The sequence below is a fragment of the Eleutherodactylus coqui genome, chromosome 4, assembly GCF_035609145.1.
Source record: "Eleutherodactylus coqui strain aEleCoq1 chromosome 4, aEleCoq1.hap1, whole genome shotgun sequence".
NCBI classification, from domain to species: Eukaryota; Metazoa; Chordata; class Amphibia; order Anura; family Eleutherodactylidae; genus Eleutherodactylus; species Eleutherodactylus coqui.
The window spans coordinates 281,398,805-281,414,307 of NC_089840.1; the positions used below are offsets into that span (position 1 = coordinate 281,398,805).

At 44.8% G+C, this 15,503-nt stretch overlaps 2 protein-coding genes across 4 annotated transcripts in view; both read right to left on the reverse strand.

Moving 5' to 3' along the window:
- Positions 1–15,503, reverse strand: part of LOC136624337 (gastrula zinc finger protein XlCGF57.1-like) — a 721,853-nt gene that overhangs the window by 96,152 nt on the left and 610,198 nt on the right. For all 3 annotated transcript variants that reach the window (XM_066598268.1, XM_066598271.1, XM_066598269.1), the window contains one exon: positions 7,130–7,232. In XM_066598268.1, the coding sequence (XP_066454365.1) occupies positions 7,130–7,232 (103 nt within the window). The remainder of the gene's footprint in view (positions 1–7,129; positions 7,233–15,503) is intronic.
- On the reverse strand, positions 7,932–8,568 carry LOC136624487 (oocyte zinc finger protein XlCOF8.4-like). Its single transcript, XM_066598471.1, has 2 exons — positions 8,278–8,568; positions 7,932–8,188 (listed from the first exon to the last, which is right to left on the reverse strand). The coding sequence occupies exons 1-2, from the start codon at positions 8,497–8,499 to the stop codon at positions 8,048–8,050; spliced, it is 363 nt and encodes a 120-aa protein (XP_066454568.1). The 5' UTR covers positions 8,500–8,568; the 3' UTR covers positions 7,932–8,047.

Below are 15,503 nucleotides of genomic sequence, written 5' to 3' on the forward strand. Positions count from 1 at the left end.
GTCTACTTTGTGCAATGCAAGCAGTGCTTTAATCATAGCCATAGAGGAAATTGCTTTAAGTAAAAGGGTGAATACCTCTAAAACAGCCTGGGTGATAAAACCCAGGTTCTCCGCTGTGTAAGTTTTCCATAGTCAAAAATGGCTGCTGCCACGTGTGAATTCTCCAATGTCTAACAAGATGTATAGCTAAAATATTTCCAATAATCTGAACATAAATGCCGGTTTTCCCCTGTGTGAGTTCTCTTATAGTTAACAAGATCTGCTTTGTCATAAAAATATTGACAACAGTCAGAATATAGAAATGTTGTTTCCCCTGTGTGAATTCTCTGATGTTTAACAAGATCCCCTTTATGGGTATTTCTCACATTCAGAACTTGAGAATGGCTTGTCCCCCATGTGAATTCTCTGATGTGCAACACGAAGTATTTTCCACATTTAGAACATGAAAATGGCCACTCTCCTGTGTGAGTTTTCTGATGTGTAACAAGATGTGATTTGTTCAAAAAACATTTTCTACATTCTGAAATGACCTCTTCCCTGTGTGAGTTCTCTGATGATTAACAAGAACTGATTTCTGAGCAAAACATTTCCCACATTCTGAACATGAAAATGACTTCTCTCCTGTGTGAATTCTCTGATGACTAACAAGAACTGATTTCTTAGCAAAACATTTTCCACATTCTGAACATGAAAATGGTTTCTCTCCTGTGTGATTTCTCTGATGATCAACAAGATGTGATTTTCTGGTAAAACATTTCCCACATTCTGAACATGAAAATGGTTTCTCTCCTGTGTGATTTCTCTGATGATCAACAAGACGTGATTTTCTGGTAAAACATTTCCCACATTCTGAACATGAAAATGGCTTCTTTCCTGTGTGAATTCTCTGATGATCAACAAGAACTGATTTCGTGGTAAAACATTTCCCACATTTAGAACATGAAAATGGTTTCTCTCCTGTGTGAATTCTCTGATGTCTAACAAGACCTAATTTCTGGGTAAAACATTTCCCACAGACAGAACACGAAAATCGCCTCTCACCAGTGTGAATTTTCAGATGTTCAACAAGGGATGATTTCTGGGTAAAACATTTCCCACATTCTGAACATGAAAATGGTTTCTCTCCTGTGTGATTTCTCTGATGATCAACAAGATATGATTTTCTGGTAAAACATTTCCCACAGACAGAACATGAAAATGGCTTCTCTCCTGTGTGATTTCTCTGATGATCAACAAGACGTGATTTTCTGGTAAAACATTTCCCACAGACAGAACATGAAAATGGCTTCTCTCCTGTGTGATTTCTCTGATGATCAACAAGATGTGATTTTCTGGTAAAACATTTCCCACATTCTGAACATGAAAATGAGTTCTCTCCTGTGTGAATTATCTGATGATCAACAAGACGTGATTTTCTGGTAAAACATTTCCCACATTCTGAACATGAAAATGACTTCTCTCCTGTGTGAATTCTCTGATGATTAACAAGGGATGATTTCTGAGCAAAACATTTCCCACAGACAGGACATGAAAATGGCTTCTCTCCTGTGTGAATTCTCTGATGATTAACAAAAACATGTTTCTGGGCAAAACATTTTCCACATTCTGAACATGAAAATGGTTTCTCTCCTATGTGATTTCTCTGATGATCAACAAGATATGATTTTCTGGTAAAACATTTCCCACAGACAGAACATGAAAATGGCTTCTCTCCTGTGTGATTTCTCTGATGATCAACAAGACGTGATTTTCTGGTAAAACATTTCTCACAGACAGAACATGAAAATGACTTCTTCCCTGTGACAACTGTTTCTTCTTTTACATCTCTTCTGTAAATGTTATGTTGCCTACTAGTCTGTGATGAATTAGAAGATGGAACCTCTATAAAAGGATCAGATGACAGATGTTTGCTGGGAAGGGCTGAGGGTACATCTGGGATAATGGCAGGCTCTTCATGTCTATCTTGTATGTTACCATCATCTTCCACCGTAAAACCTGAAAATATCAGATGTCCCTCTAAGCTCCTGATGTCGTCATCTGCCAAGAATAAAACAGATTTTAACATTACAATTATATTAATATTTTATAAAAATGTCTATATAAAATATTCATACAAATTGTGAAAAAGACAAGTTACAAAAACCCCGTGCTCTTTTATGTATGAGGTTTTACTTACTTGAATAAGGGGTTTGCAGACATTAGCGAACCTCCTCAAGAATCCAGGTTAGCCTCTAAATTGTCACCCGTTCCTCCAGGTTTCTTTTGGAGAGTCGGTACCTTCTGGTGTTTATTCCATTAGCGTAGGACAATAGATACAATACAGGAGATGCAACTCGAGTCAGAGGGCTTACTGACTAATCTGCCACCTTTCATGAGCATATGACACAGAGACATGATAAAAGTATCAGGTACTTCTTAGAACTGGGGCGACCGGAGTCAGCGAGTGACATCCATGATGTGACAATAGCTAAGGCATCGTCAAAGTCCCAGGTACAAGAATGTAAAGAGTTTCTGCAGCGCAATAAGGACCTATTTACTGACCAGCCGGGTCGCACCAAGGTCATTGAACATGAGATTCTCACAGACCCCCAAGTAAAAGTTTGCCAAAAACCGTATTGAATTCCTGAGGCTAGTAGAGAGATAGTGTCTGCTGAAATAAAAAAAAATGCTAGAACTGGGGGTAATCGAGGAGTCTAAGGGTGGATGGTCAAGCCCAATAGTGCTGGTGCCTAAACCCTCAGGGAATGGCGGTTCTGTAATGATTACCGGAAGCTCAATGAGATATCAAAGTCGGATGCCTACCCCATGCCCAGGGTGGATGAACTAATTGAGAGGTTAGGCCCAGCCAGGTACATTACCACCCTAGATTTAACAAAAGTGTATTGGCAAATTCCCCTCACAAAGGAAGCTAAAGAGAAGACAGCTTTTTCAACTCCAGATGGCTGTTTCCAATATAGGAGAATGCCTTTTGGGTTGAAAAATGCCCCTGCCACGTTTCAGAGGGCGATGGATAGATTGCTAGGTCCCCACAAACGATACGCAGCAGCTTACCTGGATGACATCGTAATATTTAGGCGGGATTAGGAGAGGCACCTCAGTAAAGTTCAGGCAGTACTGGACTCTCCCAGAAGAGCAGGTTTCTCGATAAACCCAAAAAAAAAAAATGTGCCTTAGGCATGGAGGAAGTTAAATACCTCGGCTTCATAGTCGGAAGGGGTTTGGTAAAACCTCAATGAAATAAAGTAGAGGCCATACAGAATTGGCCCCAACCCCTGACAAAAAAACAAGCAAGAGCCTTCCTGGGGATAGTAGGCTATTACCGATGTTTCATCCCTGATTTTGCCTCTATGGCAGCCCCGTTAACAAAACTCACGAAAGGGAGAAAGTCGGTAATGGCACAATGGTCACCAGAAGCAGAAAAGGCATTTGTAGAATTGAAACGTGCATTGTGTAAGCAGCCTGTGTTGGTGGCGCCAGACTTCAAGAAAGCATTTATAGTCCATACAGATGCGTCTGATGTGGGTCTGGGAGCTGTTATGTCACAGGCGGTTGATGGGGAAGAACATCCTGTCATGTTTTTAAGGCGGAAGCTTACCCCCTGCGAGAAAAATTATGCAATAGTGGAGAAAGAGGCCTTGGCAATAAAATAGGCACTAGACGCGCTGAGATATTACCTACTGGGTAGGAAATTTAAGTTGGTCTCAGATCATGCCCCCCTAAAGTGGATGAGCAAGAGGAAAAGGAACAACGCCAGAGTTTGACTTTGAAGTTGAACACAGGCCAGGAAAAACCAATGGTAATACAGATGCCCTCCCAAGGGCTTATTGTTTGATGGTTTGGGGCAGAGGGGGGGGGGTATGTAGTAGAGTGAGAGGTAAAGTGTGGGGCGGACGGTACATATCGCAGAGACTACTAGCATCTGTGAGGTAAACCTGGTCCGTCTCTCACTCCAGTACTCAGTTCCACCTGGCCCAAGTAGGTGAGGTGCATAAATGGGTGCAGGTTGCAGTCTGAAGAGGGAGGTGTGCCCTGTGTGAGCAGCAGAGGCTTACAGAGAGTGCTGAGCTGGAGACACTGCACCACGCTGCTGGGAAGGTTTGCTTTACTTTGCCCTATTGGAGTTTACAAAGACTTTTGTGTTACTACTGCTGGACTGCTTATTTAAAAGGACTTTCCATGAACTTTCTGTTATCTGGAGAATGCCAGTACTTTTGTTTTGTTCATCAAGTCTGAATAAAGAAAAGACGCTCAGCATTTGGTCGTGGCCTGGTGTGTTTCCCCCTGCATTGCTACAACACTCAGAGGTGAGGTAGATTCTCCTCAGTATATACACATAGAGGTTAGCTAGATTCTCCTCAGTATATACACCCAGAGGTGAGATAGATTCTCCCCAGTTTATACACATAGAGGTTAGCTAGATTCTCCTCAGTATATACACCCAGAGGTGAGGTAGATTCTCCTCAGTATATACACATAGAGGTTAGCTAGATTCTCCTCAGTATATACACACAGAGGTGTGGTAGCATCTCCTTAGTATATACACCCAGAGGTGAGCTAGAATCTCCTCAGTATATACACCCAGAGGTGAGGTAGATTCTCCTCAGTAAATACACATAGAGGTTAGCTAGATTCTCCTCAGTATATACACACAGAGGTGTGGTAGCATCTCCTTATTATATACACAGAGAAGCATTAGATTCTCCTCAGTATATACACATAGAGGTTAGCTAGATTCTCCTCATTATATACACCCAGAGGTGAGGTAGATTCTCCTCAGTATATACACCCAGAGGTGAGGTAGATTCTCCTCAGTATATACACCCAGAGGTGAGGTAGATTCTCCTCAGTATATACACCCAGATGTGAGGTAGATTCTCCTCAGTATATACACCCAGATGTGAGGTAGATTCTCCTCAGTATATACACCCAGAGGTGAGGTAGATTCTCCTCAGTATATACACCCAGAGGTGAGGTAGATTCTCCTCAGTATATACACCCAGAGGTGAGCTAGATTCTCCTCAGTATATACACCCAGAGGTGAGCTAGATTCTCCTCAGTATATACACCCAGAGGTGAGCTAGATTCTCCTCAGTATATACACCCAGAGGTGAGGTAGATTCTCCTCAGTATATACACTCAGAGGTGAGGTAGATTCTCCTCAGTATATACACTCAGAGGTGAGGTAGATTCTCCTCAGTATATACACTCAGAGGTGAGGTAGATTCTTCTCAGTATATACACTCAGAGGTGAGGTAGATTCTTCTCAGTATATACACTCAGAGGTGAGGTAGATTCTTCTCAGTATATACACTCAGAGGTGAGGTAGATTCTCCTCAGTATATACACAGAGGTTAGCTAGATTCCCCTCAGTGTATACACACAGAGGTGAGGTAGATTCTCCTCAGTATATACACATAGAGGTTAGCTAGATTCTCCTCAGTATATACACCCAGAGGTGAGCTAGATTCTCGCAAGTATATACACCCAGAGGTGAGGTAGATTCTCCTCAGTATATACACCCAGAGGTGAGGTAGATTCTCCTCAGTATATACACATAAAGGTTAGCTAGATTCTCGAAAGTATATACACACAGAGGTGAGGTAGATTCTTGACAGTATATACACAGAGAGGTGTGATAGGATCTCCTTAGTATATACACAGAGAAGCATTAGATTCTCCTCCGTATATGCACAGAGAAGCGTTAGATTTTCCTCAGTATATACACATAGAGGTGAGGTAGATTCTCCTCAGTATATACACCCAGAGGTGAGGTAGATTCTCCTCAGTATATACACATAGGATGAGGTAGATTATACAAATCATTTCCTTAAGCTTTATGTATCACAGATTTTTTCAAGCTTAGAATTGAATACTCAAGTTGTGACCCCTTTACTTTTCCTATGTAGGACCTAAAGAATGGTCGTTGCAAATTTAACACTTGTACGACACTGGGAAGTTACATAACAAAGGGGGTCACTTACTTTTGCACTTAGCATTGTATAATCAAATTGTGAATGTTTTAGTTTTCCTATTTAGGACCAAAATAATGGTCATGCCAAATTTTATGTTTGTACGACACCAGGAAGTAGGGGGTTAGTGGCCAGTCAGTGAGTGTTTTCATTTATTTATATTATATACATATATATACACACACACTAGCTGATAAACCCAGCTTCGCCCGAGTTAATTTAGTACAGGTGTTTACATTTTGTTTGCAGGGAAAATGAAGTCATAGTTACTTGCAAACCAAGGAATAAAATATGTATACACATATAGGAGTGTTAGATTCTCCTCAGACTGTATGTAGCAATGTCGCTCTGCAGAATGTGCAACCCCTACCACTCTCCTCACATTTTACTTTTAAAGGTAACGCCCCTTTTTATTCAAATTTACCCCCAGACTGGAGGTTGCAGCCCCTTCTTAGCATTAGAGGCTCCATCCCTGCAGTGCATGGCCGCTTCCTTATGTACTTTATAGCCTTTCAGTATATACTCCTAGAGGTGAGGTAGATTCTCCTGAGTATATACACACACAGATCAGTTATATTCTCCTCAGTATACAAATCATTTCCCTAGGCTTTATGGTTTCTGAGAAAAGAACTATGTAATGTATGGCGGCTTTTCAGTTTTTCAGGCTTAGAATTAAATATTGAAGTTGCAACCCCTTTACTTTCCCCATTGGGACATAAAGAATGGTTGTGGCAAATTTCATGTTTGTGCAGTTCATACGTGTGTTATTAGTTACATTACATATGAGGTCACTTACTTTTGCACTTAGAATTGAATAATCAAGTTGCCACCCCTTGACTTTTCCTACTTACAACCCAAAGAATGTTCATGCCAAATTTCACGCTTGTAAGACTCCGGGAAGTAATATAACATAGGGGGTAACTTATTTTTTTGCACTTAACATTGAATAATCGAGTAATGACTCTTTTTCCTATTTTCGACCGAAAAAATCGTTGTGCCAAATTTCATGTTTGTCCGACATCGGGAAGTTAGAGAACTAGTGGCAAATCAGTCAGTCAGTGAGGGCTTTTGCCTTTATATATATATAGATTTTGGCTGAATAAGGGAATATACAGCTAAAAACCCCGACAACACAGACTCTTCTCTACATGCAGTCTCACCTGGGGGGTCATCTGTAGGAATCCCCTCCTTACACGGCTGATACCCCCTCACATGTGTCTCTGTAGCATCAATAGGGATCAGAACTTCCTCCAGTTTCACCAGCTGTGAAATAAATATTGTAAAAGTCATCACACAGTTGGAGAAGTCGTGTGGAAGGTTTTATATGGCCAGAAAAGGTCATTAATAGAGATGAGCGAGCATACTCGCTAAGAGCAATAACTCGATCGAGCATTGCCTTTAGCGAGTACCTGCCCGCTCGGAAAAAAAGATTCGGCTGCCGGAAGCGGACAGGGAGCTGCAGGGGAGAGCGGGGAGAAACAGAGGGGAGATCTCTCTCTCCCTCTCTCTCCCCCGCTCCCCCCTGCTGACTGCCGCAACTCACCGCTCACCAGCTCCAGTAGCCGAACCTTTTCTTCCGAGCGGCGAGACACTCGCTAAGGACAATGCTCGATCGAGTAATTGTCCTTAGCGAGTATGCTCGCTCATCTCTAGTCATTAATTAGTATGAGGAGCCGGATTGACATGACAGCAGTAGTGATCTGGGCCAAATAGCTGCAGGTCTCCTGTATAACTCCAACCTGTTGCTTCTTTATTCCAATCAGAAGTCTCCAGAACCAGAAAATAGTGATAAGATGCGGAGATCTAATGTCTGCGGTCGGCTGTAATCCTGCCATCTCCAGCTTTCTCATTACACAAGTATCAATCATATAATAAGACTAAACACAAGACCTTCCCAGCCGTCCTACAGACCAGAGGGAAGATTTCATGAGACCTTCTCTCCATCTACCTGATCATCCTGTGGAAGAAGAGGACGGGGACATCTCTCCGCTGCTGTTCTCTTACTGGATCTACCTGCAGAAAACACAGACAGCCACTGAATTTATTCTCTACATACAAATAATAAAGGCCGTGTGGATTTAGTCCTGTCTATTACCTGGTGATAGGGGGGGCTGGTGGTCCTCCATCATGATGTCCTTGTACAGATCCTTGTGTCCTTCTAAATACTCCCACTCCTCCATGGAGAAATAGACAGTGAAGTCCTGACACCTTATAGGAACCTGACAACACAATGATACCATGATCACCCAGACACGTTATACCGCCATAGCATTACTGTATAATGTCCCAGCATTCCCAGCAGCATCACCTTTCTAGTCAGCAGCTCAATCATCTTGTTGGTGAGTTCTAGGATCTTCTGCTCATTGATCTCCTCAAGTATCAGGGGGCGAGGTGGAGGCCCTGTGATTGGGCTCAGGGGTCTTCCCCATCCATCAGACACCGGGGCCTGACAGCCATCACTAGAAGTCTTCTTCACTACCGTGTAATCCTGTTTATGAGGAGATACATCCATAAATATCCCTGCAGACATTTCTAGAGTCCTCCCAGTCTGGTCCGGCAGTTATGTCGGCTCTTCACATCTGTGTTCATCAGTTCTGTTGTTCTGTGAGGGCACGTGTATATATTGCTATATGTTTTTATATCTTTAGACCTGCGTGCAAATTCTATGCAATGCTTTGTGACAAAAAACCTAATATTCAATATATGTAATATGCATTCTTAAAAAATCATATCAGATACGACAAAGGCTTCTGCAAGGCGGAGAAGACTGTTTCTTGGAAAATTACAAAGAGGAACAAGATACAACGGCGATTAGCTTGGCAGTTTAAGGAACTTGCAACATCTTGCTCGAAGGACTGAGGAGAAAAAGAGAAGTGTCTGCTATGAATAAGGAACATGTGATTGATACAGCCGCCTGTCTGATTAACTTTTGCTATGGACAGTATTATGGACATATATGGTGATGCTATATATCTGGACCAATGAGATGCTATATGCTTTGTGTAGCAACAGGAGGGTATAAAGCCCTGTGTAAGCCAGTAAAGTGTTGGCCATTACTCCCGTACAGGGAAGCTTACCAGACCTGTATGTGGTGTTTTTCCTTTACCGTCGACAACGGGACATTAGGGTGGGTTTTGACTGATGCTGTACTGATTGATTACCCTGACAGTTCTATTCTGTTGGCTGTTCGACATTTTACCAGCTGCAATAGTTTCCATCATTCCGGCCGCCTTCACACTTGGCTGCAGCATTTACAGTACAGGCCATGAGGGGGAGATTTATAAAATGTCTTTCACGCGGTGCCGGTATTTTCTATAACAAATCTACTTAGTCTTTGAGAACTGCGGCAGATTCTAAATCCGCAGCGAGACTATTTATACTACGGATTTATGCTGCGGATTTTGAACCCCTGAAGAACAAAGGATAAAATCCACAGAAGTTTGGCAAGTAAGTTGCAGCATAATACGAGCCATTTAGGCCACCTGCACATGAATGGATTTGCATTAAGGACTCCATGGCCGATGTCTGCACCAAATACCATCCATAGCATGCTACGGAAAAACGCTTTTTCCTACACACTTACGGAAACAAATTGCGGTTTTCACGAGCGGAGGAAATATCGCAGCACAATTTATTTTCCTGTGATGTCTGCATGGATGGCTTCCATTTAAGTCAATGGAAGCTACTCGACCCGCGGTCCATCCGCAACTAACATTGCAGGCAGGTCACAGATTCCAATTCATCACCTAGCGACGGTGTGGTGAAAAAAATTGAGAAAAAAAAGCTGTACAGTGCAAGTTCGACAGCGAGCCGTGTGGACCATCCGCAGTACAGATGAAGAACAGAATAGACAGGTACGAGCAGATGCCGGCCGGGCACAGGGTCAGACTCCACTGTGGGCTACCGCATACAGAAATCAACCTCTTTGTGTGCAGGCGGGCTTAGATGTGGATTTGGCCCCTGCGTATTTACTGCGTAATAGCTGCAAGCTACCACTGTGGAAAGCCCGTAGTAATCATGCTTTATGTGAAGGTGGCAGAAGGACTGAATCGGCAGTAAGTCTTCTGACGTAGATGTGACCAGAGACTGACATAGATGAGAATGATGGAATGTGACGTCATACTCAGAATCTCTCACCCACTGACATACTCTTCATGGTCGCAGGGGTCGTAATAGCGATGCGGTGCCTGCACAGAGGGGGCCCAGAGGCCACCCTCCGCCATATACAAATGCACATACAGTGCATTACCGGCTTGTCGTACTGCCAGCCGCGTGATTGTTACGCTGCGGCAGACAGTGCGAGACAGAAAACAGCAGAGCAGAAGAGGAGGAGGGAGGAGGAGAGAGGCAGGTAGGCACACACATAACATGGCTCGGAACAGAGGAAGCTGATGATGATGTCATACCCCTGCACTCCTGCACAGTGTACAGTATCTCTGTGCCTGCTGGTCTCCTCACACACAGAACTGGTCCGGGGTATGTACCTATCGGTCTCTCTCATCTAGTTATCTGTCTCTCTCATCTATCTATCTAACGACCTATCACTCTCATCTATCTATCTCTCTCATCTATCTATCTACCAAGCTCGCTCATCTACCTACCTATCTATCTCTCATCTAGCTACCTACCTATCTCATCTATCTACCTACCTATCTCTGTCATTTATAGATCTACCTACCTCTCTCATCTATCTCTCCATCTACCTACCTGTCTCTCTTGTTAGCGCAATTTTCGCTATTCGATATACTGTGGGTGCCATATTAGTTAGGAATAATGTACAGGCCTGGAGACCCCTTTAAAAGAGCACACGTCTAAATCATGTGTGCCAAGGTTCTCCTTTTATTTAGGCGGGTAAAAGTTTATATAAGGTTTTAAATCAGGAAGTTAGGTAATTTAGGATACAGTTACATGATTTTGTGTGCTGGTAGGTCATTCTCATAGGGAGGTATTTGTGAGGTAGCTGTGAGATCATTTACCCGGGGGGAGCTTCCCTTGAGCATGCTCTATTCATTCTTGACTTGTTGTCCGAAGGAAATACTTCCTGTGTTTCTCTCCAACCAGCCATTTCCTGTCCCTTTACATAAAGGCATTCCTAGATAGGTTTTCAACTGGTTAAAAACCGGTTTGACCAGTTTTTGGACACAAAGCACTGCTCCTTCAATTCTCGTGGAGGAGGGGGGGGGGGGATGTTCCCTTTCCCCAGAGGATTAGATTAGAGACACAATATAGCATCTTCACAGCTTATAAAAATACAGACAAGATGGTGAACCTCTCAGCCATCTACCACACTCTCATCTACCTACCTCTCTCATCTATCTATCTACCTTATCTGTCCATCACTGCTATATAGTTATGCATCTCCCTGTACAGACTGTATATAATTGCACATTTTGCACACAATTAAAAAATGCATCAAAAACACCTGCAGTTTCTTATAGTGTATGCGGCATCTTAAAAACGTATGTGGTCTTTGAATACCGCATGCAGTTTTTAAAAATGTATTCTTTTATTTTATTTCAAAAGTATAACAAAAAACATGAACACACCCTAAGGCCGCTCTCACACATGCGTTCAGAAAACGCAGTTCTAAATTGTGGCATTTTTACTGCAAGTTCTAGCGGAGTTTTTGAACGCATGGTACAACATTTGACAGCACTTCTAAATGCACCCCACCATTGTGATGCGTGAGGAGGTACGTTAAAAAACACAAAAATAGAACAGACAGCTCTCGAAAATCACGGCATTAGGAACACTGCATTCAAGCTCAGGTCTGAGTAACCCCATTAAGGTCAATGGGAGCATTGTACGGTGGTTAGCATGACGCTCGGGGCGCCGTGCTAATAGCGGTAAAGAGCCGTGTGAGAGAGTGGCCTAAGGGGCTACAAACAAGTTTTCCTGTAGTGCAGGATTTAGGCATGGGTACAGGGGGTGGGGGAGGCCCTGAGCTGAACTTTTGCACCCGGGCACCTGAGCCTTTAGGTATGCCCCTGCTCTCACCTCTCCTGTAAGCTGAAAGAGTATCTCCTGGGTGAGGGTGAATAAACTCTCCGCCATCTTGTCCCGATTCCTATCCATCCTTGTCAGGTCAATCAGGATAATTATCTGATACAGAAGATATCAGCCGAGGATCCTGAAAGGGAAGAAGATGAGACAATGTAACATCATACAAAATCCGCTATAATAATACAATTACCGGGCATTCCCCCTCTTCCCTTCCGCACCTCCGCTGAGCCCCAACACAGCTCCCTCCACACCCCACTGCTCGGCCCCCACTGCTGACCCCCAATTCATTAGCACCATTATCAGCCATCTTCTGTCTTCCTGACTGACAGGACTGCCACACAGCGCCACGCTGTTCACAGCATTACCTGACTTGTCCCACAAACCCCAGACATGCTGGGTGCAAGGATGGAGAGGGGGCCGAGTCGGGGGATGCTAGGAACAAAGCCACTCTGGGTGATACATAGGGGGCACTATAACTAAGTGGGGCAACAAAGGCAGCATTACAGCTTAGTGAAGGCACAAAGGGACTTCTTAATTAAAGGGAAAGAGACATTACTAATTTGTCAGACCACAGAAGATGCATTAGTACTATAGGGGAGTTACTGAGAGGTTAATTGGGGCAGTGTCAGGATGGACAGAGTGTGCAGGGACTAGTCGTAGCTGGAAGAAGTCTTCATGGCGGTCTGGGCCCAGAGAAAGAAGATAAATGGATGACCACAATCAGAGGACACATCACCTGTGATCACTGAATGTAACTGCACTGTAATCACTAACACTGGAGGTAACTGCACTGTAATCACTATCTCTGTGTACAGCTGGTATGTTTTAGAGCTCTACCATCACTGTGAGGGGATCAGTAAGCCTCCAACACACAAGGATACACAGAATACAAGAACTTCTTAATGTGTGCATTTCTCCTTATATCTACATTAGTTAATCACTTTGCAGTGAGGCTACATTCACACGAGGAGCTTTAGATGAGGTTTTGGAGAGTCTGAAGAGCAGCATTTAAAAAACAAAAACACCCCAAAAATGTTTAAAAAAATAAAGCAGAGGGGGCGTGGCCAGCTAATGGAGGAGTAGGACACTTCTCCACAGCGAAAACAGCGGAGAATCGTCCGCTGGAAGAGATACCCCGATACCCGCCGGTGGCCGCACGGAGGGGAGAAGAGATGGAGCAGCATGCCGGGACGGAGACTCAGAACCTGTGGCAGCGGGAAGCGAATCCCCGGTACTCACCAGCGGCCTCGCGGAGGGAGTGAGAAGAGGAGCGGCGAACCGGGACAGAGGCACAGCTTCCGAGACGGCAGGGAGTGAACCCCAGGTACTCGCCAGCGGCAGTGAAGAGGGGGGGGGAGGGGAGTAGCGGCAAGCCGGGACAGAGGCACAGCATCCAAGGTGGCAGGAGCGGTGAGTGCAGCTGGCAGGCCAGCTACAGAGGAGTGGGGAGACATAAGCAGCCCAGAGTCGGGGTCCCCTGGGGCACACGTAGCCCCCCTTCACATAACTATGGAGAAACCCTCAGGAGAAGAGGAGCAAAAGCATGCAGCACAGGAGGAAGGAGGCCCACATCAGCCCCGCTTGTCCAAAGGGTCCCTAATGCCACAGAGGGAGACAGCAACGACCCCTACGAGCAGTAAGCCCTGTGCAGGAGAGAAACCAAATAAGGGACTCCCGCAGCACACAGAGAATGGGGGAGAACCCCCACAACAAGGTTCACCCCAGACCAGCGCCCGCTCCCCACCAACGCACGGCTCCACGTCACTGCTCAGCTCCCCACCTCCGCGCAGTTTCTCAGAATTGTACTCCAGGCAGAGAGGCCCTACCATGGGCTCCGCAAACAGCCCTTACCCTTACCCCAACAAGCCAGCTACAGTAACGTCTCAGCCGCAGCAAAGTGACCCACTGCCGCTAAAAAAGCGCTATTCAGAAGAGGCCCAGACAGACCGACTCCCGGGCCTCAACAAAACCCAAATCGACCTAGGGGTCAATTACCAGGGGGAACCCAGTAACAGAGAGAGTCAAATATCAACACTTATATTATCCACCCAGATCCCCCCCCCAAGCAGGTGGAAGATGAAGACTGGGATTGGAAAAAACGCCTCAAGGCTCTGCCGACCCAGGACCACATTGATGCTCTATTCCAGCAACTGGAAGACGCCCGTAAGGAAGATATGGCTTCCCTGCAACACTAGATCCGACAAATAGGCCAGAGAGTAGAGGCAGTAGAAGAGGCGCAGGAGAAGACCACTGAAACCCTAGAAGCCCATAATCAGGAACTACACTTACACTCTCAACAGATAATGGACCTCCAAACCCAACCCTCCTTAGCCCCCACTCTCCCACTTAGGGCTAACAGCTAGTTGAAGCTGTTATTTTCTGCCAAGCTTAGGCAGACCTTTAGTTCTAGGGGATCTACAGTGGCCCCTTTTCGTTTCCGTTTACATTTATGTTGTATGTTTCGCCCTTCTGTTCCCCCCCCCCCACTTACTCTTTCCTCATGTGCCCTTCCACTCCCCGCCCCCCCCCCCCTCCAACCCATTCAAGAGAGAAAGAAAGCACCCACCCACCCGCATACTGAATGGCGAATTTAACCTTTTGCTCATTCACTACTAAAGGGCTGAACAGCCCACAGAAAAGAAGACAGCTCCTCTACCATCTCCACAGAAAAAAGGTGATGGTGGCTCTGTTGCAAGAGACCCATTTCAAAGCGGGGGGTGTGCCAATCTGTTCCTCCTCGTACTACCCAACTTGGCTACATGGCCCCGACCCCCTCAAAAAGGCGGGAGGAGTCTGCATCACCCTTCATAGAACCCTCCAGAATCAACAAATTGATTCAGTGATCGACCTGGGAGGAAGGTATATTTTCCTCAAGCTGGAAATACTAGGCTTTGTAATCACCTTTGCCAATATTTATCTCCCAAACCAGAACCAAGTACCTTTTGCAACAAGAGTGCTGAAGGCCCTGACCAACTTCGCAGATGGATCAAGAATAATTCTGGGTGGAGACCTCAATATGGTAATGGACCCCGCCGTGGACTCCTCTTCGGGTAAGTCCTCCGTCTCCCGATCGGCAACCAGGACTCTTAAGAAAAAATTAGACACACTACAGCTAGTTGATTTATGGAGAATCCTACATCCAGAGTCCCAGGACTACACTTTCCATTCAGCAGCTCACAGCTCCTACAGCAGGATTGATTATCTCCTGATCTCACATAGTCTTCTCGAAAGTGCCGCGTCCTGCTCACACGGAGACCTATCATGGTCGGACCATTCCCCAGTCTTTGGAGGTCTTGCGGGCTGGGGATCTACCCCAAGATACCAGTCCTGGAGACTAAGTGATAATCTCCTAAGAGGCCCCATCTGTGTGGCCGCAATTAGAAAAGAGATTGAAATCTTCAAAGAGTCACATCTAGCAGATCAAACATCCGCGCCAATAAAGCGGGAGACACTTAAATGTATCCTAAGAGGTGTGTTAATCTCCCAAGGTTCCAGAATCAAAAAAGAAAGATTGGCTACCCTATCGGGCCT